The sequence below is a fragment of the Phocoena phocoena genome, chromosome 4 (genome assembly GCF_963924675.1).
Source record: "Phocoena phocoena chromosome 4, mPhoPho1.1, whole genome shotgun sequence".
Classification (NCBI taxonomy): domain Eukaryota; kingdom Metazoa; phylum Chordata; class Mammalia; order Artiodactyla; family Phocoenidae; genus Phocoena; species Phocoena phocoena.
Window position 1 is genome coordinate 25,612,222 of NC_089222.1, and position 22,732 is coordinate 25,634,953.

A 22,732-nucleotide genomic window follows, 5' to 3' on the forward strand; every position below is an offset into this window, starting at 1 on the left:
ACTCAAAGGGGAACCTCATTTAATTTTTCCATTATTCTCATCAAAATGAGTGCTGAGCTAATTGCAAGAGAAAACTGATACTTGATGTTGTAAAAAATACACTTAAAAATAATCATACTAAAGTCTCATTTCTTTCTCAGCACTCTGTGGCCTTTTTGTATTATATTATTTTTATTAAAACCTTTGGATAAAATGAAAAGGAACAGAAAACACTAGCTATTAGAAAACAAGAGAAAAATCATGAGAAAAAAACATTACATTCAATCTCCACAAAACTTTTCAGATGACTGTTGTCAATTTCCTTCACCAAATAATAAGTAATATCACAGCCAAGGGCAAGTCTAACTTTTCTTTTTTTCCAGAAAGGAAAATGACTAGTTATTCCGGAAAAGCAAATGAAAGGAAACGGAATTTCTCCTCACCAGCTAAACCTCAAATAAACAAAAAGCATCTAACAATCCAAGGACATGAACTTGGACCTGGTAGGGGGCATAACTGAGGCAATTGCTAGAATCGCAGAATGTGCCCATCTGTGAGCCTATGAGATAATGGATAGCATTTTTCTCAGCAAGGAGCATCGAAGATATATTTCATCATTGAATTTGGTCATGTACTGGTTCAAGAACGTTCCCAAGCATGGCAACTAATTTAGGGCTTTAATAGAGAAGCGGCTTTATGTATGGTTTAATCAGATGGCTGCATGGGAAAGGAGCATTTGTTTGCGTTAACAAATGGAATGATGAGACAGATAAAAGGGGAAATCAAGAAACTCACTCAAGGAAACAGATAAGTGAAGGAATAAAAGTGAAGTTCAAAATTCCTCCAAAGAGAATTTGTTATAAGCACTTGTAGGTGTTTTCGGCTAAACCAGAAATCAAACGGCAGCTACTCCCAGCTGAAGTCCAGAGCGATAAAACACAAGATAGGGAAAGGGCCCCTGCATGGGGGTGTCCCATGCCCAGGGTTTCAGTCCCAGCTCTGCTGAGCCTCAGTTTCCCTACGTGTAAAGAGAGAGGAGCCTCCTGCTCTGTGCGAGAACGAAGAGGCCATCACTGTTGTCATCTGCCCACTTTTTTTTTTTTTTGCGGTACGCGGGCCTCTCACTGTTGTGGCCTCTCCCGTTGCCGAGCACAGGTTCCGGACGTGCAGGCTCAGTGGCCATGGCTCACGGGCCCAGCCGCTCCACGGCATGTGGGATCTTCCCGGACCGGGGCACAAACCCGTGTCCCCTGCATCGGCAGGCGGACTCTCAACCACTGCGCCACCAGGGAAGCCCATCTGCCCACTCTTATCCACAGCCAGACATAGCAGAGCAGCTATTTCTAACTCTGTCTTGAAAGAATTATTTCAAAATCAAGATGATGAAGAGGATCCAGTTAGAAAAGAAAAAGTTCATGGCTTGTCAAAAGGGATTAAGATTTCTTCCTTTGTTTCTATCAGAAATAGGGTAAAATCAGGTCTTGCTGGAAGCTGGATGAGACGGTAAGCAGCTATTGATGGCAGCTTATTGGACTTTATTTCGTTTCTTTCTTTCATTTTCACGTATGCTTCCTGTGATTGAATCATAGAAAGTCACTATGTCAATTATTTACTTCCTGGGAGTCTAAGAAAGTACCTTTATTTACTACATGCCATCCAAATGGGATGGTACATCTTGTTAAGTTTGCAAGGATAAAAACAAGACAAGTGTGCCCTATTTCTGAAAAATAGACTCCAAGTTTGCCACAGAGAGCCAGGAATGTCTTTCCTTTCTTTACTCAAAACCACGGGAGAATAAATACTCCTTTTCATAAAGGTGGCTTTTGGGGGGCCAAATTCTCACAGAAGAATTTGTTTTAAGCACTTTCGTTGTGCAGTATGGTGTTGGTTGGAAGCATAAATAGACATACAAGACTGAAAAATAAGCTCTAATTTCCAAGCCTATAAAGATAGTGGGGGTACTGTGTGGGAATCATGGGTTGTCGAAGCTCCGGGTTCCTGAACTTGCACGAGGAGTGCTCTGTGTTTGGGTAGTGGTCTCCTTGTTAAAGAACAGGCAGGGGCATTCCAGGTCCTCACAGATAAGGAGACTGGGGCTGGGAGGGGTTGCCTCAAGCTCCTGCAAAGCCAGGAGCCATATTTTTCCTGCTTTGTGACCTCTGGGGCCCAACTGCATACTCTCTGATTTCTGGCTTAGCTGACTTTCTCAGAAGGAGCACTTTATTCACATCAATAATTGCTTGGATGTAATGCTTGCAATCATATTTTATGATAGAAAAACAGGCACTTTATTTTCATGGCCAGATGGGATTCCCCAAGGATTATTCTGATCATGGGGCAGGAGGAAGCCAGCTGCCCCAGGTCTCAGCTGACTGCAGCCATGGGAATCCCGTCTTCCCCCAGCCCCTGGCTACTGGGTGACTTGAGTGGTACACATGTAGGAGTCCTATTTCTGTTCGCTTACTCCCAGTGAGGGACACCTGGCATTTTTGGACCACTGTTGAGCTGGAACAAAGTAATTTTGCCTAAAGAGCCTGTAGGTGGGCTTAAAGCAGAGGGGCAGTGATAACTTTTTTCTCCTGCAGACATAGGTGCTGCCAGGTCAGTCCCGGAAGCCCCTCTCTTTGAGCAGAGGCTGGGTAAGCCTCATCTTGTGGAACTAGGGAAAAGCTGTAGTGTGTGGTTAGGAAGGAGTGTGGAACACATCCATTCATATCCTTGAGTAAGAATAACAATAGCAGCCCTTTACTAGGGTCTATTTTTTTAAGACCTTATTCTAGGTGTGTTTAACATTTCGAATCTTACAACAATCCTGAGAGATATGTATTATTGTCATGGTCATCATCACCATTTTACAGATTAGGAAATTAAGGTTCAGAGAATTCAAGTAGATTCTGCAGTGTCACACAGCTAGTAAGTGGCAAAGATCTAAACCCAGCTGTTTGACTCATCCTCCATGCTGCTCCAACCTAATGAGTTTGAACTTGACTTGGTAGGATATGGTATCAGGGCTGTATTCATAACATAAGTTAACCTGAGGTTTAATTTAAGCAAAGTCTACAAATAGAAGACAGATTGATGAGACTGAATTTTCACAAAATACTAAAATAAGTGTTTTCCCTCTTTTTGAGTAGAATTTTTTTTTAAACATCTTTATTGGCGTATAATTGCTTTACAATGGCGTGTTACTTTCTGCTTTATAACAAAGTGAATCAGTTATACATATACATATGTCCCCATATTCTTCCCTCTTGCGTCTCCCTCCCTCCCTCCCTTCCTATCCCACCCCTCCAGGTGGTCACAAAGCACTGAGCTGATCTCCCTGTGCTATGCGGCTGCTTCCCACTAGCTATCTAGTTTACGTTTGGTAGTGTATACACATGATGCCACTCTCTCATTTTGTCCCAGCTTACCCTTCCCCCTCCCTGTATCCTCAAGTCCATTCTCTAGTAGGTCTGTATGTTTATTCCCATCTTGCCCCTAGGTTCTTCATGACCATTTTTTTTTTGTTTTTTTTAGATTCCATATATATGTGTTAGCATACGGTATTTGTCTTTCTCTTTCTGACTTACTTCACTCTGTAGGACAGACATCCACTTCACTACAAATCCACTACAGACATCCACTTCACTACAAATAACTCAATTTCATTTCTTTTTATGGCTGAGTAATATTCCATTGTATATATGTGCCACATCTTCTTTATCCATTCATCTGTTGATGGACACTTAGGTTGTGTCCATGTCCTGGCTATTGTATATAGAGCTGCAATGAACATTTTGGTAGATGACTCTTTTTGAATTATGGTTTTCTCAGGGTATATGCCCAGTGGTGGGATTGCTGGGTCGTATGGTAGTTCTATTTGTAGTTTTTTAAGGAACCTCCATACTGTTCTCCATAGTGGCTGTATCAATTTACATTCCCACCAACAGTGCAAGAGGGTTCCCTTTTCTCCACACCCTCTCCAGCATTTATTGTTTGTAGATTTTTTGATTATGGCCATTCTGACCGGTATGAGAGGATATCTCATTGTAGTTTTGATTTGCATTTCTCTAATGATTAATGATGTTGAGCATTCTTTCATGTGTTTGTTGGCAATCTGTATATCTTCTTTGGAGAAATGTCTATTTAGGTCTCCTGCCCATTTTTGGATTGAGCTGTTTGTGTTTTTGATATTGAGCTGCATGAGCTGCTTGTAAATTTTGGAGATTAAGCCTTTGTCAGTTGCTTCATTTGCAAATATTTTCTCCCATTCTGAGGGTTGTCTTTTGGTCTTGTTTATGGTTTCCTTTGCTGTGCAAAAGCTTTGAAGTTTCATTAGGTCCCATTTGTTTATTTTTATTTCCATTTCTCTAGGAGGTGGGTCAAAAAGGATCTTGCTGTGATTTATGTCATAGAGTGTTCTCCCTATGTGTTCCTCTAAGAGTTTGATAGTGTCTGGCCTTACATTTAGGTCTTTAATTCATTTTGAGTTTATTTTTGCGTATGGTGTTAGGGAGTGTTCTAATTTCATTATTTTCCATATAGCTGTCCAGTTTTCCCAGCACCACTTATTGAAGAGGGTGTCTTTTCTCCACTGTATATTCTTGCCTCCTTTATCAAAGATAAGGTGACCATATGTGTGTGAGTTTATCTCTGGGCTTTCTATCCTGTTCCATTGATCTATCTTTCTGTTTTTGTGCCAGTACAATACTGTCTTGATTAGTGTAGCTTTGTAGTACAGTCTGAAGTCAGGGAGCCTGATTCCTCCAGCTCCATTTTTCTTTCTCAAGATTGCTTTGGCTATTCGGGGTCTTTTGTGTTTCCATACAAATTGTGAATTTTTTTGTTCTAGTTCTGTGAAAAATGCCAGTGGTAGTTTGATAGGGATTGCATTGAATCTGTAGATTGCATTGGGTAGTATAGTCATCTTCACAATGTTGATTCTTCCAATCCAAGAACATGCTGTATCTCTCCATCTGTTTGTATCATCTTTTTTTTTTTTTTTTTTTAAACATCTTTATTGGGGTATAATTGCTTTACAATGGTGTGTTAGTTTCTGCTTTATAACAAAGTGAATCAGCGATACATATACATATGTTCCCATATGTCTTCCCTCTTGCGTCTCCCTCCCTCCCACTCTCCCCATCCCACCCTTCCAGGCTGTCACAAAGCACCGAGCTAATATCCCTGTGCCTTGCGGCTGCTTCCCCCCAGCTATCTACCTTACTACGTTTGTTAGTGTGTATATGTCCATGACTCTCTCTCGCCCTGTCAAAACTCACCCTTCCCCCTCCCCATATCCTCAAGTCCGTTCTCCAGTAGGTCTGCGTCTTTATTCCTATCTTATCCCTAGGTTCTTCATGACATTTTTTTCCCTTAAATTCCATATATATGTGTTAGCATACGGTATTTGTCTTTTTCTTTCTGACTTACTTCACTCTGTATGACAGACTCTAGTTCTATCCATCTCATTACAAATAGCTCAATTTCATTTCTTTTTAAGGCTGAGTAATATTCCATTGTGTATATGTGCCACATCTTCTTTATCCATTCATCCGATGATGGGCGCTTAGGTTGTTTCCATGTCCTGGCTATTGTAAATAGAGCTGCAATGAACATTTTGGTACATGACTCTTTTTGAATTTTGGTTTTCTCAGGGTATATGCCAAGTAGTGGGATTGCTGGGTCATATGGTAATTCTATTTGTAGTTTTTTAAGGAACCTCCATACTGTTCTCCACAGTGGCTGGACCAATTCACATTCCCACCAGCAGTGCAAGAGTGTCCCCTTTTCTCCACACCCTCTCCAGCCTTTATTGTTTCTAGATTTTTTGATGATGGCCATTCTGACTGGTGTGAGATGATATCTCATTGTAGTTTTGATTTGCATTTCTCTAATGATTAATGATGTTGAGCATTCTTTCATGTGTTTGTTGGCATTCTGTATATCTTCTTTGGAGAAATGTCTATTTAGGTCTTCTGCCCATTTTTGGATGGGGTTGTTTGTTTTTTTGTTATTGAGCTGCATGAGCTGCTTGTAAATTTTGGAGATTAATCCTTTGTCAGTTGCTTCATTTGCAAATGTTTTCTCCCATTCTGAGGGTTGTCTTTTGGTCTTGGTTATGGTTTCCTTTGCTGTGCAAAAGCTTTGAAGTTTCATTAGGTCCCATTTGTTTATTTTTGTTTTTATTTCCATTACTCTAGGAGGTGGGTCAGAAAGGATCTTGCTGTGATTTATGTCATAGAGTGTTCTTCCTATGTTTTCTTCTAAGAGTTTGATAGTTTCTGGCCTTACATTTAGGTCTTTAATCCATTTTGAGCTTATTTTTGTGTATGGTGTTAGGGAGTGATCTAATCTCATACTTTTACATGTACCTGTCCAGTTTTCCCAGCACCATTTATTGAAGAGGCTGTCCTTTCTCCACTGTACATTCCTGCCTCCTTTATCAAAGATAAGGTGTCCATATGTGCGTGGGTTTATCTCTGGGCTTTCTATCCTGTTCCACTGATCTATCTTTCTGTTTTTGTGCCAGTACCATACTGTCTTGATTACTGTTGCTTTGTAATATAGTCTAAAGTCAGGGAGCCTTATTCCTCCAGCTCCTTTTTTCGTTCTCAAGATTGCTTTGGCTATTCGGGGTCTTTTGTGTTTCCATACAAATTGCGAAATTTTTTGTTCTAGTTCTGTGAAAAATGCCAGTGGTAGTTTGATAGGGATTGCATTGAATCTGTAGATTGCTTTGGGTAGTAGAGTCATTTTCACAATGTTGATTCTTCCCATCCAAGAACATGGTATATCTCTCCATCTATTTGTATCATCTTTAATTTCTTTCATCAGTGTCTTATAATTTTCTGCATACAGGTCTTTCGTATCCTTAGGTAGGTTTATTCCTAGATATTTTATTCTTTTTGTTGCAATGGTAAATGGGAGTGTTTTCTTGATTTCACTTTCAGATTTTTCATCATTAGTATATAGGAATGCCAGAGATTTCTGTGCATTAATTTTGTATCCTGCTACTTTACCAAATTCATTGATTAGCTCTAGTAGTTTTCTGGTAGCATCTTTAGGATTCTCTATGTATAGTATCATGTCATCTGCAAACAGTGAAAGCTGTACTTCTTCTTTTCTGAATTGGATTCCTTTTATTTCTTTTTCTTCTCTGATTGCTGTGGCTAAAACTTCCAAAACTATGTTGAATAAGTGTAGAATTTTAATTGCATAGCATCTCCCTGTGAGAGAGCAGCTCAGGAGAAAAGACTACGTTCACTCAGAGGTCAAGAGAACTGTATTTGCAAGGCAAGACTGGGCCAGTGGCTTGTTTTTCCCAAAGAACAGGCTCAGCAAGAACACAGAGCAGGTTCATATAAATAGGTTTCCACCTGTGGGGTTGCCAACCGCTTCTCCCCATGAGACTAGTCTTCCTGCCTCCTGTTTCTGTGACTGGCAGAAGCAGAGGGTTGGAACACCCCCAGCTACCCACAGCCCACCACTCCCTAATAACTGCACCTCCTGGCCCTTCCTCTCTGCAGCCCCAATACCCCCAGTACCACGGCATCAGATTCTATGGATTTGGGGCCAGGGTTTTCTAGCATCTGTCCCTTTTCTTTCTAGTCCCGTTGCCACTAGTCTCATTTAGGCCCTTGTGACTTCTCCCTAATCAATGCTGTTAAACCAATCTTTCTGAAACAGGATTCTCTCACTCCTGTGTCTACAAATCATCCGCTTCCCCATTATCTACTGAATCAAATCCAGACACCTTCACCTGATACTCAAAAGCTTTACAGATTTCCCTAAACACAGCTTTTTAGCCCCTTCCTCTCTCATGGCCAGCCCTACATGTGCCAAGCTGCCATCCTCCGTCTATCCCAGGCACAGTCTCACCTTCAAGTGTGACCTTTGCTTTGCCTGGAAAAACTTACTAAGCATATCTTGCATTTGTTTGATATTTCCTAGTTTTCAAAGTGGTTTCACTCACCTTATTCCATTGGAAAATTGTAATTACTAAGCAGGGCAGATAGCAGATTAGAAAATATTGGCTCTGAGCAGGCCTAGAGCCTGAGGTTCCACAGCCGAGAGGCAGGCCTAGGATCCAGATCTTCAAATTCCCTCTCTCCACAGCTCTGTGTTGCTTTTCTCTCTCCTTCTTCTGCCTTTCCTGTGGCTCCCTCCAGTTTCTACTTGTCAAGTTCTACCTTTTTTTCCAAGTCCAGCTCAAATCCACTAGCACCATGAACTCTTCCAAAATAACCCGTTAAGAGTCAATGGCTCTCTCTTCCATATGCTCTTACAGCTCCTCACCCAGCTACCCTGGCACTTAAAGCAATTAGGTGAAAAGGCCTGAGAGTTCCAGGATAAGGGTTTGAGGCCAGCATAGATCAAGGTTTCAAGTCTTTTTGATTAGGATTTCCATTAAGAAACACATTTTATATCACAAAGTAGTGCGCGCGCGCACACACACACACACACACACACACACACACCCCTGAAACAAGTTTCATGATACAGTATTTCTAATCCTGCAATGCATTATCATATTTCTCTTGTCTATTTTTTTAATTATTATTAAAAAGTACTAGTTAGGAACCCAGTAAATTGATTTTGAGGACTAATGAGTCCTGGTCAGCAGTTTAGAAAACTGAGTTAAATTTAATCTGTCCTTCTAAATGGCCTAGACAACATTTTCAAAGATTTGTAAAAGACTGAGCTAGCAAAAGAACTATGTTCATTGGGGGTTTAGAAAACTGAGTTAAATTTAATCTGTCCTTCTAAATGGCCTAGACAACATTTTCAAAGATTTGTAAAAGACTGAGCTAGCAAAAGAACTATGTTCATTGGGGGTTTAATCTGTGATTCTTATCAGGAACACAAACACCTCTCACAAAGGCTAGGCCAGGAAGGAAGGGCCTCAGCTGGAGAGCACCAGCTTCTACTTGCTGGAAGGTCAAGAACAGGGATTTTTTTCCCCCAGTTTTATTCAGGTATAGTTGACAAATAAAAATAGTATATATTTAAGATGTACAACGTGATGTTTTGATGTATGTATATATTGTGAAATGATTACCACAATCAAGCTAATTAACAAATCCATCACCCCATACATTTACATTTTTTTTTTTTTTTTTTGTGGTGAGAACACTTAAGATCTACTCTCTTAGCGCATTTCAAGTACAGAATGCAGAATTATTAACTATAATCACCATACTGTACATTAGATCTCCAGAACTTACTCATCCTGCATAACTGGAACTTTGTACCCTTTGACCAACACCTCTTCATTTCCCCCAATTCTGCCCCTGGTAAACACCATTCTACTCTCTGCTTTTATGAGTTTGACTTTTTTGGCTTCCACATGCACGTGAGATTATGCAAGGAGAGGCATCCTTAACGGGGGCTAATTGATAGAGGAATGGGATGCATCCATTTCACAGTGGATCATCTTCAAAAGAGAGTGCCAGAGATCTGAAGAGAAAGATTTCTCAACAAGGCACATCTGTAGACTGAGAGCAGATTTTTGTGCTCGTCATAATCTTGACTAGAGCAGGAAATCAGCTAGAAGTTAAAAATAGTAAAAATGTAATAAAATTTTTTGTTTATATCTGCATAGTGAGTCTGAGGGCCTTCAGGCCTATAAACCCGTCAATGAAGTTAGTATCTTTTCAACTTTATGAAGCACTTGACGTTTGCAAAGTGCTCGTACAATTACCAATTACCACAATGTTCATCTTCCAAACGTTACAGTTCAGAGAAGGCCTGAGGACTTCAGACTGAGAGTAAAAATTAAAAAAAAAAAAAGTAAAGGGAAAAGAATTGGTCAAGCTAAAGACCAGGCTTCTGGGCTTATGCTGTCAGAGCTGTTCAAAGTGTGGTGTACCTGCTTCTCAGTAGGGTCCCCTCTTGCTGCAGTGCATGCAGCCAGCCTTGGCACGCTGCTCTCGGAAGCTCCAAGCATGATCTGCGTCTACATGAAGCAGGGGAGGGAAAGGCAAAGGGCTTGGCACCTGCAACCCAAGTGCTCCTGGTGTTGAGGGATGTAGGAAGAGGTGTTTGCGACTGCTGGGAAAGGGTAGTGAGGAAAGGGACAAAGGAGTTATGGCCTTTCCTGTTCCAGCTATTAAAGGCTGTATGTATAAGCTGGAAATCAGCTCTGGCTATGTTTACAAGCAACAGGTCAGTGAAACTCAACACACTGGTTTACTTCCAGGAATTCCAAGGAAATGGCTTTAAGGAATGTCAAAGGCAATGCTTTGAGGATGTGTCTGTTTCCTCTGGAGAAAGGTTAGCTCTCCTGTGCTTCTTCCCCTCCATTTAAAATCATCAGTTACCACTGGCAGGTGGCTGACCCCAGGGCTGAGCGTAGCCTGAGGGCTGGTGGTGTTCGAGTTTATCAGTTTAGGAACAAAAAGCAGCCTTTTCTTTGGAAGTGATTTTTAATCCAACATTTTCTGTTAGATTAGTTCAAACCTCTGTCAGAAGTGCTCCCTTTTCTGACCATGGTTAGGAAACTGCAGTACCAGAAGCTGAGCTGAAAGACTGAGTTGGCTTTTGAACCAGAAAACCTCCTGGTAGACCCTAATCGTTTCACCACCGGATTTTCCTTAGTGGAAGTTAAAAAAAAAATCAATCTCTTAATGAAACGATACCTTTCTATGTTAATACGCTTGTGTTTCGAAACACATATTGAGCGTTCCCAAATGTTTTTCAAAGGAGAATGAGGACATTCCTGTCCTTATTTTTATCCACATAGAAAACGGGTGGGTGATTTTGAGAGCAACTGTCCAGAATCATCGTAAGTTTATTGCTCTCTCAGCCGCCCCCTTCCACACAGCCACGAGTTCTCTTCATCATAACAAGCCGGACTGTGTGACTCCGTGCTTAAAGCGCGGCATTGGTATCCTGCTGTCAGTAAGATAAAATCCATTTTCTTGACCGTGACACACGTGGTCCAGCCCAATCTGTCCACATGAGAACTCTTTAGTTTCACCTCCCACTGACCTAGCTGCACTGACTCTCTTACCATTTTCCAAATACCTCACACCCTGTTTGTGTCTCTGCCTGAGCTGTTGGTTTTTTTTGCAGTACGTGGGCCTCTCACTGTTGTGGCCTCTCCCGTTGCGGAGCACAGGGTCCAGACGTGCAGGCTCAGCGGCCATGGCTCACGGGCCCAGCCGCTCCGCGGCATGTGGGATCCTCCCAGACCGGGGCACGAACCCGCGTCCCCTGCATCGGCAGGCGGACTCTCAGCCACTGCGCCACCAGGGAAGCTCTGCCTGAGCTGTTTTATTGCCAAAATGCCATTCACATCCTCAGCCCAGTTCTTTACGGATTCTTACTTTTTTTCTCCACCTGGTTTCTAAGTTACTTCTGTGTGGCTTCTCTGATTCTCCAAAGCTGGTGAGTGCGTTGGCTACACCCGCCTCTGGCTTCCGTAATGCTTTTTGCTCATAACTTTTATATAGTTCTTAGTGCATTGGTGGCTGCTGTCTCTACCTCGTTAGGTTACTGGCATCTTGAGGGCAACCACCATTTCTTATATATCTCTGTGACTTCAGAAGACAGGCTCATATTTTTTTTTCTAGGAAAGAAGTATTCAAACTAAAGTCATTTAAAACAATTAATGAAAATTTAAGCAAAATACTTGTTTTATTCCAGATTTAATATTAATAAATTAAATGTTTAAATGTTAATTCTGGAAACATTAAATGTGTAGGTACCTGATAAATGACTGTCAGACAGATGAATCAGATTTGCGACAGAAAGGAAACTTTAAAGGCTCTTCAGCCTGTGACACGCTGCCCTACCTTTAGCCATCTGAGTGACCAAAACAAAGAAATAAAATTAATACCAGTGGGAGAGAATTCTGATTGCGCTAGGTGTAGGGAATAAGAGTCTCCTCCTTTGCTTCAAAGGCTGACACTATAGTTCTCTGGAGACCACCTGCTTTCTCTTCTCCCAATTCTGTGCCTTACAGGCAGCCTTACTCAGGCTTCTTTGAGCTATTCGTCCCACACTTGTCATGGGACCATCCTCCATGGTATTTCCTCCACGCAGAATGCTTTCTTCACTTCCCATTGTTTAATTTCATGTTAGGAAATCCCAGTTCCTCCATGGACTCTTTCCCACATGATTAGAAGAACAGTAGTGATTTCTCCTGTAATCCCTTCTTCCATTCACCGCCAGCGCACGTACCTCTTTGTCTGCTCTTATGTATGCGTTGAGAAGGTGTTATCACCATCCACCTTGTGGAGTGAACTTTAATTAGGGTGGGGTCATGTCTGCCCATATGCCTTGTACTGTGTCTACCACAGCTTCACAATCAGACAAGGGCTGAGGACTGCTGTCCACGAGAGAGACTTGGCCTCTGTCTCCCTGTCAGGTGAGAATATGTGAGACCGGCAGCCAAGGCTCCTGCTGCTGAGGTGTCTCTGGTAGCTCCCGAATTTGTTGGCAGCCTGTAAATGCCTTGTCTCCTACGGCTGAGAAGGAGTGACCAAGTAGCAATTAAAGACAATTTAAGCTAAATACTCTTTTTTTCCCATGGGGAAGAAATATTGAAACTAAATTCAAAACTGACAACATTAAGGTAATACATATGTTTTTGTCAGTCTTAACGTTATTTCCTTCTCCGTTATTTCTAATAAAATGATTCAGTATGTACTGACCTAGAAATCTTCAAATGTAACATCACACAGCTAATGACAAAACATGATGGCTTCACCTGAAAGGAGCAATTAAAAGATTTCCTTTACCACAAGAATGTGCAAGAGGAATAATTATCATCAAAGGCTTGTATTGCTTCCATTGCTGGACAGGAAAATTGTTGCACTTTTCTATCAAGCGAAAATTGCTTTCTGTGGTGTAATTTCCAGAAAAATACCGTGGGACGAAGTACTGTAACTTAGGAAAATTGTAAATGAAACAATCCCATGTGCAGAACAGGAGACACAAGGAGGTGCCGAACACCCAGCTACTTCCATCTACTCAAGATCAAGTCAGAAGAATTGTGTCTGATTTATAGCCTGAGTGGAATCTTTTGTTTCTGGAGACTGAAGACTTTCCTAGGTATTAAAATATGGCTGTTACAACAAAAAATTATGACAAGCATACAAGACCATGGATATTTTGGTCACTCAGAAATAATAAATGACAACGAATACCAAATACATTACACGATGCTGCCCTTTAAGAGAAGCAGACATCAACAGGTAATAATGACAATAATAAAGCTCACATTTTTGAGCACTTATCTGAGTGCTTTAACTCATTTAATCCTCAGAACAAACCTATGGCGTAGGGACTTGTATTATCCCCATTTTGCAGCTGAGAGACTGAGGCACAGAGAGGGGAAACAATTTTCCTAAAGTTCCACAACTAGTAACTGGTTCCACTGAGCCAGATTTCCCTCTGTTTGATGAAAACCCATAGTGGAATGTCTAAGTGTATCTTTCTTTATACCAAAGTCATTTCCTGAAAAGATCTGTAAGTCAGAAACTCAAAGACAGAACCAGATTGGAATGGAAGCTCTGTGAGGGTTTGTCAACAGCTGTATCCCTACTGCCTAGTACAGTACGTGGCCCGTGGTAGCCTCTTGATAAACATGGGATGAATACGTGAATAAAGAGAGAAAAGAGGAGAGGCTAATACAGTGCTTTGCAATGAGAAAGTGCTCAACAGATTTTTAAAGTTGGATTTAAAGGAATTTGTTTTATGAATCCATTCGAGAAGCGGAGGATCCATCTCCTGATTTCCTGTTTGTGTAAATCCAGATTTTCATATTGTTTGCTCACAGTGAAGATGAAATGAGAAAGCCTTCTCATTTAAGAGAAATATTATCAAAACTTTTACAGGGGAAAAGGCAAAACAAATCAGGGATGCCAAAACTCTTGCGGAATCCTAGGATCATTGTAGAAAACTCAGTTATCGTCTTGGGAGTCACAACTTTTCACATTCATAGCAGAGTATCTAACATGTTTGGGCAACAACTCACAATGTCATGCATGTAGTCACTTGTCAGGACTCCAGAAGAGTTTAAGTCCAGTTATGGAATGTTTCAACATATTTAGGCCACAGGGTCTTAAGAAAATTGCGCTATTTAACTGGTTTAAACATGTTTTGGCTCTGAGAGATAAGTGAACAAGTTACCATCAGTAGGAAGCTGTTTTAAGAAACAGCTAAATTTTCCAATGGATTTAGCCAAAACAGAAGATAATATTTATTGTTCCCATTATACAGATGAAGAAACCATGGAAGACCCAAGTTATGACCTGAACAAAAGACAGCTCATGTTTCAAGGCACGGATACCACTCCCTACATTGGTTCTCACCAAACAGTCAAGGAATATAAGGATCCAGGAAGCTAGTGTTTTCTCTTAGAGAATTTTAATTTCATTTCACTTAGGTGCTAAGTCAAAGGCTGTCTACAAGATCCTTCTACACTAGCATTTGTGAAGACAAGGAAGACCAAAAGTCCAGCTGCAAACCCAATGGATTAACCACCTGGGTGGGAGTGCCGGCTGCACTACTGCCCCATGCAAGCTCAGCTCCTCCCTGTAGCCGGCTTCCCAGGAGGGAAGCAGTTATAATGCCATGTACATCCTCACGTGGGATACCACTGGGGATGTATTTAGAGAGAGTCTTTAGAAAGCTGATTGCTTATGTTTGTTTCAAATATTTTGAAATATTGGTGCTTTCTGAAACCGCTTGTGGAGTCATCTGGTTACATTTTGCAAGTGAGGGTTACAAATTATTTTAATTCACGGCTCCCTAAAGAGTTCCCCCATTAAACTCTGGAGATGCCATTGTCTCTCTTTCCTACACTAAGGGCCATCTGTCATTTCAAGGGGCTTTGGGGTCATGACTCATCTGGATGAATCAAATAAGCAAGACTTCATGAGAGTCAGCCGTGCCTACCTTGTTTGCTGTTGGCCTCAGTACCTCCTGTATTGCGTGGCACATAGTAGGTACTCAATAAGTTGAATAAAAGGCATCTTACTTACATCCTCTGCTATCCCTCTGGCTTTCTACTTAAAGTAAAACACATCCTGCCTCCAGACTGGTGAAGATTTTGGTGAGCCACCCAGGAAGCTATCACGTCAAACTATCAATTGTATGCCAGGCACGCTTAACAATAAGAACATCACACACATGTTAATGCCACCAGAGCTCACTGGATGGACTACCCGAACCAGGACCCGTGGATTCTTCAGGTGGACACAGCCCACTCTTTGTTGATTACGAATGCTGCCTCCAAGTCCATCACTGACCTTGGGTGTGTCTTTTCCCTCCTCGGGGCTCAGTTGCCTCATCGATAAAACAGGAATCACAGAACTGACATTCCCTGTTCCTCACCCAACAAATAATCCATAGATGCTTCAGCTAGTCAGAATAAGAAAAAACTGCAATGCAGTGATCACCATTTAAAATGAAATTGCTGCTCACAGTATTCATACCTATGATTTAAAATAAGCATGACTGTGTGGCATATAACGAATTCTGTCAAGTTTTAGGAGGAAAGGGTTCTTTTCCCTTGTTTTTTTTTTTGTTGTTGTTGTTGTTTAAAGACTACAATGCCGTTACGTTTAAATCCATGAAATACTTGTTTCCAAGGATCATTCTGAATGATCCGGATGTTCACGTTTATTTTCCCTGGAATGCAATCTGTCACACTTTGGTTCAGGAAGGGGTCTGGCATCTGCCACTTTCCTTGCCAGACTTTTTAATGGAAAACTCAAGAGCTGCAACATCTACACATCTGCCATGGCCTTTCATTTTCTTGGTAACATCTCAGTGCACAATTCATTTCAAGCCAGTGATGGGAAGGAAGTCTCCATCCATGTGACTTTGTAATTCTGTTACTGTGTCAACTTGCCAATCCATTGTTATCTTTGTGCTATCTTTACACTTCTGTAAAATGTTGGCAACCACAGGATAACTCCTTATTTTCAGTTGATGTCGGCATACAGGAAGCGCTAAAAATGATTTTAGGCTGCCCTTTTTATTTTGGAAGAAGTCATTCTTATCCTCTGTCATTCACGTTTGTAGAACTAATATATAAACATGCTTTTTCTCGTTTGTTTTGTTTTATTTGCGGTATTCGGGCCTCTCACTGTTGTGGCCTCTCCCGTTGTGGAGCACAGGCTCCGGACGCACAGGCTCAGCGGCCATGGCTCACGGGCCCAGCCGCTCCACGGCATGTGGGATCTTCCCGGACCGGGGCACGAACCCGTGTCCCCTGCATCAGCAGGCGGACTCTCAACCACTGCGCCACCAGGGAAGCATGCTTAAGGGGAGAGATGATAAATGACAGAATGGCTAGAGACTGTAGGAATTAGACAGTCCAGCAGCACCATTAGTCACCTACGAATAAGGCAACCTACGATTCCTATACCAGCTGCAACACTGCGAATCCAAGCAAACCGTTTTATCTGATGTCTTAAAATCTGAATAAGGGGGCATCAATTTCTGCTTCTGACCTTCTCATTAAAAGAGATTGTTAGTGAGGATGATAGGTGGCTCTAAATTCTGATTTCTATATACAACACACAATCAGTGAGATAAGATACAGTCACCCAGACAGAGAATGGCTTCTAAGCCAGAGCCAGGCTTGAATATATGAGATCAGGTGTACGAATTAAACCTAAGGAAGGATGGACCAACCATAGGAAGGAGGTCAGTGAGGCAACAGGGATCCAGCTCTGCCGTGGTGGCTGTCCCTGCCCAGGGAGAGGGACCCTGCCGCTGGGGGAGGGGTGGGTGTGCACCCGGGGTGTCCCTTTTGGTGCCGAAGGGCAGCCTGGATGAAAAACACTAAGATTATCCCCTCTGCCTTGCTCTGCTTTCAGACTCACTTAGCAACCCTCAGATAATTCACTGGATTTTTCTGCTATATCAACGTTTTAGAGTAAATGTGCCCTGGATAGGAAATATTGCTTTCTTGCTTGATTCATTCATTCAGTGAATATTTATTGAGTGTCCACTATATGCCAAACAGTGTTGTATGCTTTGATTACAGACCCAAATCCGTGTCCGCAGGAAGCATACATCCTGGTTGGGGGAGAATATTATAACAAATGCATAAGGTACATACAGTGTCAGATGGTGATAAGCATAATGGTGACAAATGAAGCGGGGAAGGGGAGAGGGAGTGCTCCTGTTGGGGTGGCTAATTTAAATATGGAGCCAGGGGGCTTCCCTGGTGACGCAGTGGTTGAGAGTCCGCCTGCCGATGCAGGGGACACGGGTTCGTGCCCCGGTCCGGGAAGATCCCACATGCCGCGGAGCGGCTAGGACCGTGAGCCATGGCCGCTGAGCCTGCACGTCCGGAGCCTGTGCTCCGCAACGGGAGAGGCCACAGCAGTGAGAGGCCCGCGTACCACAAAAAAATATATATATAGATGGAGCCAGGAAAGTCTCACTGCCAAGTTGGATGAAAGAGGTGAAGGAGGGAGGCCTGCGAATGTCTGAGAGAAGAGCATCCCAAGCAGGCGGAAGAGGAAACAGTGCGAAGGCCTTGAAGCAGGAATGTGCTTGGTGTATCTCAGGAAGGCCGGGGTGCTGAAGCAGGGTGAGCCGGCGAGCAACAGGGAGAGAAGGGGCCGGAGGGACATTGGGGACCAGACTGCGACTTGACCCTTCTAAGGGCTGGGAAAGAATATCCCTCCCCATGAGGACACATATGATGATTTAGGAATTTGATGTCTGGTTTTACTTGTGCCTCCTTGAGCTTGGCTAGAGTCCATCCGTTTCTATGAAACGAAACCATTCTCGGAGTCTTTGGCATATTGAACTTTCTGCCCTTGAAAAGTTGAGAACGTGATTCAGAAACTTGGAGACTCCTTTATGGTGGTGTTCTTAGGGTGACCGACCAGGACACCTAACCTTATCACCTCCTATATCTTCAACAACTGCTTGGGATGTGAACTCTGTATGACATAATGTAAGCAGTCATAACAGTCATTGCTTTAATAGTGACATTCTGGACGTATGGAAATGGGGTATATGTGTAGATAAGAGCTATCATGGACATAGAGTTGTCAGTGAGAGCGTTCATTTAAGTATATTTATGGATTTTATCGTTATGTAATGCCTTTCTTTGTCATTACAGTCTTTGTTTTGAAGTGTTTCGAAGTCTATTTATTTTTTGGCCGCATCGTGTAGCATGTGGGATCTTAGTTCCCTGACCAGGGATCGAATCCAAGCCCCCTGCAGTGGGAGCGCAGGGTCCTAACCGCTGGACCGCCGGGTAAGTCCCTAATTTAGATTTTGACAGATCCGGGCTTGGATCATGGAATTGACACTAGCTATGGAAACCTAAGAAAGTTATTAAGTTCTTGGAGACTTTGTTTCTTCCATCTCAAAGAGAGTCTTTGTGAGAATGAAACCAAAAGGGTGGTTATTAGGATTAAATGAAAGAATGTTCTCGATGGCAAAGTACTGGTGCTCAGTAACATGGTTCCCTTTCTCATAGCCCCCTTCTCAATTTCTGCTTTGCACCGCAAGACTCAGAATTGCTGCCCACAGGGAATCATAGTGAAATCTTAACTAATCGTCAATTTTGGCACCATAGGCTTCCGGCTTATTTATTTGTACTTGTTGCGGTGCGTGGGCTTCTCATTGCAGTGGCTTCTCTTGTTGCTGAGCACGGGCTCTAGAGCGCAGGCTCAGTAGTTGTGGCGCACGGGCTTAGTTGCTCTGCGGCAGGTGGGATTTTCCCAGACCAGGGCTCGAATCCGTGTCCCCTGCCTTGGCAGGCGGATTCTTAACCACTGCGCCACCAGGGAAGCCCGCACAGGCTGTTTTGTCAGAGGCCAAGACAATCAGCAGTCCATTTGTGTGGTACTCTACCCTTGGAGGCACCCTCTTACAGAGCTGTGGAGGTGACATGAAATTATAACGTAAAGCACTCACCACGGTACTTGGCCGTGGTTCATCCTTATGGAATGTTAATTTTTATTATTTTAATTTTTCCGTACGTTTTGGGAAATTTTTATGGGAACACATATGTATTAATTATGCTATGAAAAAAAGAAAACAAAACTATGTGAGCCATAGTGACTTGTTTTATTGATACCGATGGTGAGTTAAGAGCATCTTTGTATCCTTGGGTCTGAATATTGGGCATAAGTTCAATGTGAATTGAATACTGTTGACACTTAGTTTTACACGTTTACTTGACTAGGCTACCTCGTTATTCAATCAGACCCTAATCTAGGTGTTGCTGTGAAGGTATTTTCTAGGTGTGGTTAGCATCTACAGTCAGTTGACTTTAAAGAGATGATCCTCAATAAGGTGGGTGGGCCTCATCTGATCAGTTGAGTGGACTTAAGAGCAAAACTGAGGCTTCCCTGAGGAAGAAGTTTTGTCTTAAGATTGCAGCATCTCAGCTCCTACTGGAGAGTTTCTAGACTGAGAGCCTGCCCTGCACATTCTGAACTTGCCACCTTCACAAACACATAAGCCAATCCCTTGAAGTAAACCTATGTGTATGTGTATTATATGTATATGTATGTATGCATGTGTGTGTGTATGTACTCCTGACTGGTTCTGTGTCCGTTTCTCTGGAGAATCCTGACTTACAAAGGTGCATATGAAGGCTCATTTATTCTTCTTTTTCTTTTGTCGGTAATTCTTTATGATGCTTCATTTGCATGATGCAATTTTACTAAAATGAAACTTGAACAGCTCCAAACTGCATAATCCATTTCTTTCAGCCTCACACTTTCTTTTTGGCCTCAGCCAGGCAATCTGACCCCGGAGTTGGGGGGATCATCCCTACATTGACAGCAGCTGGCATAGTCTACCCATGAGGTCCATGGGGCACATCGCTTGGGTTCTAGGTGGCCAACAGGATGACGGTAAATGCCAAGGGGATAATTTTTCTCTAAAAATATGGATAAATCAAGAGTTTACACAGTGGAAACGGGTTGGTTTGCTACACTCTGGGTATGAATTCAGAGCATAACTAGGATATAAAAACTCTGTGGTCTAAGTGAAAATATATTTATGCAGTGATGGTAGCCCCGCAATTTCTAGGATGAATGCACAGGAGGACAAATTACCATGAGAAGAGATATTACTGAGAGTGTAAGTCTGCTTTCATTTTTTTGCTAGTTTGTCCATAATCATATGGAAATAACCCCCCCCGCCCGTGAAATGTGAGACAAAAACTATGACATCATCTGAATTTAGTGTCACTGCTCTAAGCTAAAAATTTGGGTGGGTTCCTACTTACATTTTCTTGTCTCCAAGTTATCTTTTCCATTTTGCAATGCAATGCAAAGCATTCCTTACAACACTGTCAGAATTTGAACAAAAACATCTTTTATCTAATTTCTGATTTGCCATTTTGTGATATTGTGATTTATAATAAGAAATAGAAATTTGGTCTTCATCCCCAGTTTTGGCAGAGAGCTCTTAAAACCCTTGAATTTCCTAAGTGATGAAAGTAAAAAGGCATCCTTCTGTTATGTTGATGGATGACGTTTGGACCCCAACTAAGGTTGGGTGCTGGATGCCAGGAAAACCCACCATGTGATTAGAGGGTTGGAACTTTCAGTTCTCACCTCACCACCTCTGGGGAAGAGGAGAGAGGCTGGAGATGGAGTTCAATCACCAATGGTTAATTATTCATCAGTTGTGCCTATGCAATGAAGCCTCCAAACCCCAAAAGGATGGAGTTTAGGAGAATTTCCAGGTTGGTGAACAGGTGGAGATTCGAGGAGAGTGGTGCACTCAGAGAGGGCATGGAAGCTCCATGTCCTTTCCCCGTACCTTGCCCTATGCACCTCCTCCATCTGGCTGTTACTGAGTTATATCCTTTTATAATAAACCAATGATCTAGCAAGTAATGAGGTCTTCTAGCAATTCAATCAAACCCAAGGAGAAGGTCACGGGAACCTCCAACATGTAGCCGATAGATCAGGAGCATAGGTAACAACCTGGGCTTGTGGCTGGCTTCTGAAGTGGTGGTGGTAGGGGCAGCCTTGTGGGACTAAGCCCTTACCTGTGAGATCTGACACTGTCTCCAGGGACATAGTGTCAGAATTGAGTTGAGTTGTAGGACACTGACCTGGCGCATTGCTTGGATGGGTGGGGAAGCCCCCCTTCCACAAGTTGGAAATCGGGTCCTGGAACCCCAAAAGACACTTTCTTACTGTACATCTTGTCATAACCAAGCAGCCTTTATATGTACTCTTCAGCCACATTTTTATAACTTCCTACAAATTTGGTTATCAGATACTTTAAGCAATGGCAGGAGAAAATTGTGTTTCCAGAAGAGAAACAAACTGGAACACAAACCAGCGTAACCTGCTAAGAACTGGCTTCCCTCAGGGAGACCAGTGACTGGTTAGTGAGGTACCAGAACCTCCAAGAGGCAGTTAATTGCCAAGATGGACCACTTTTAGGGTGGTGGCAACCTACACTGTCCATGAAAACTCAAGATTGAGTGAGGCAAGGTATTTGCCCATAGATAACAGAAGTATGGAAAAGCAAAACTGTAGCCTCAAAAAGCCTCTACCTTCCACATCTCATTTCATAATTCTTGGAATGTTCTACTATTTCAGAATTGCTTTCTAATTTTAACCTTGTTTTACTTTTGCTTATCTCTGCAATCTTCAATGGGCTTCTCTTCACTTCACTCTTACTTATTTTTTTTTTTTTCTACAGTCATTCCTCGAATTTGCTTTCCTTTCCTTCCTGCTGTGAATTTCCTGTATTTCTCTTGCTGCTTCTCCCTTTTCCATTTTTACCTCCTCTTCATCTTATTCTTTGAATTTCTTTCCCCTGTTCTTAATTCTTCTTCCTTTCCCTCTGATCTGTTGTGGCTTTAATCATTGCTGAGCTGCTTTAAAATTGCCCAGTGACTGACGTTTTCTCCCTGAAAGGAGAGGGATTTGTGACTGTGGAAAACTAACTACAAAGACCCAACACATTCAATTTTCAGCACAGTTCTTTCCTTTCTTCTGTGGCGCTTTTGCCTGGGATTAGAGGTGGACCGCTTACTGCAACTCACAATGGCAAAGCCCTTCAGGCCTGACTTCTCAGCTCTGTGAGTCGCATGGCAAGGTGTATCTGAGCCACTCTGTTTACACTGATAGCTAGAATTTTAAAATTGCCCGTCACTAGAAAAAGCTTACTCAAGTGTTTCCTGGAAAACAAAGTAGTATTATTTCACAATGTGATGACCGGACTTATTCTTCTCCTCGGACTATTCATCCTCCCTCCCCCCTCCCCCTTCATTTTTTACAGCATGAAACAAAAACAGACAAATGTGTTCCTGGCAGAAGGGTGAAGGAGCTTTGTCACCCTGGCCGACTCCACCAGAAGTAAGATTTTTACAAAGGGATGAACAGTGAAATTAGTAAAATAGATCAGTTTTTCAGGACTCTATGATTTTATCATAGAGCATTAGGAAATAGTAGATTGCCACAAGCACACCAGATTCATTTGCCTCTGAGAGATTTCACTTTAGCTCTTTGCAACACTTAAGTATGGACTACACAGCTTTTTGTGTTTTGAAATCATTCTTTTGGCTACATTTGCTCGTGAATTCGCTTTACCTTTCTGCGTTTCTTGAAGAGCAGCAGTGCAGACCTCAATGATTAAGTGCTCGAAGTCAGTGTCTGCCATGTAGCAGGACCTGGGAGATTATCATTATCAAAGGATACTTGTGGTCAAAGCTGTACCACATTCTGAAGAGCCGGGCAGTCTCTGTTTTCGTCGTGCTTTTGCCAGAGTTGTTTGCTTCCTAGCGAGTGACAACAGAAAAAGGCAT

General features: G+C 42.3%; 1 protein-coding gene across 1 annotated transcript in view; it reads right to left on the reverse strand.

Moving 5' to 3' along the window:
• SLC9A9 (solute carrier family 9 member A9) overlaps positions 1-22,732 on the reverse strand; it is a 542,439-nt gene that overhangs the window by 76,358 nt on the left and 443,349 nt on the right. The window contains exon 14 of the mRNA XM_065876006.1: positions 22,626-22,705. Within this exon, the coding sequence (XP_065732078.1) occupies positions 22,626-22,705 (80 nt within the window). The remainder of the gene's footprint in view (positions 1-22,625; positions 22,706-22,732) is intronic.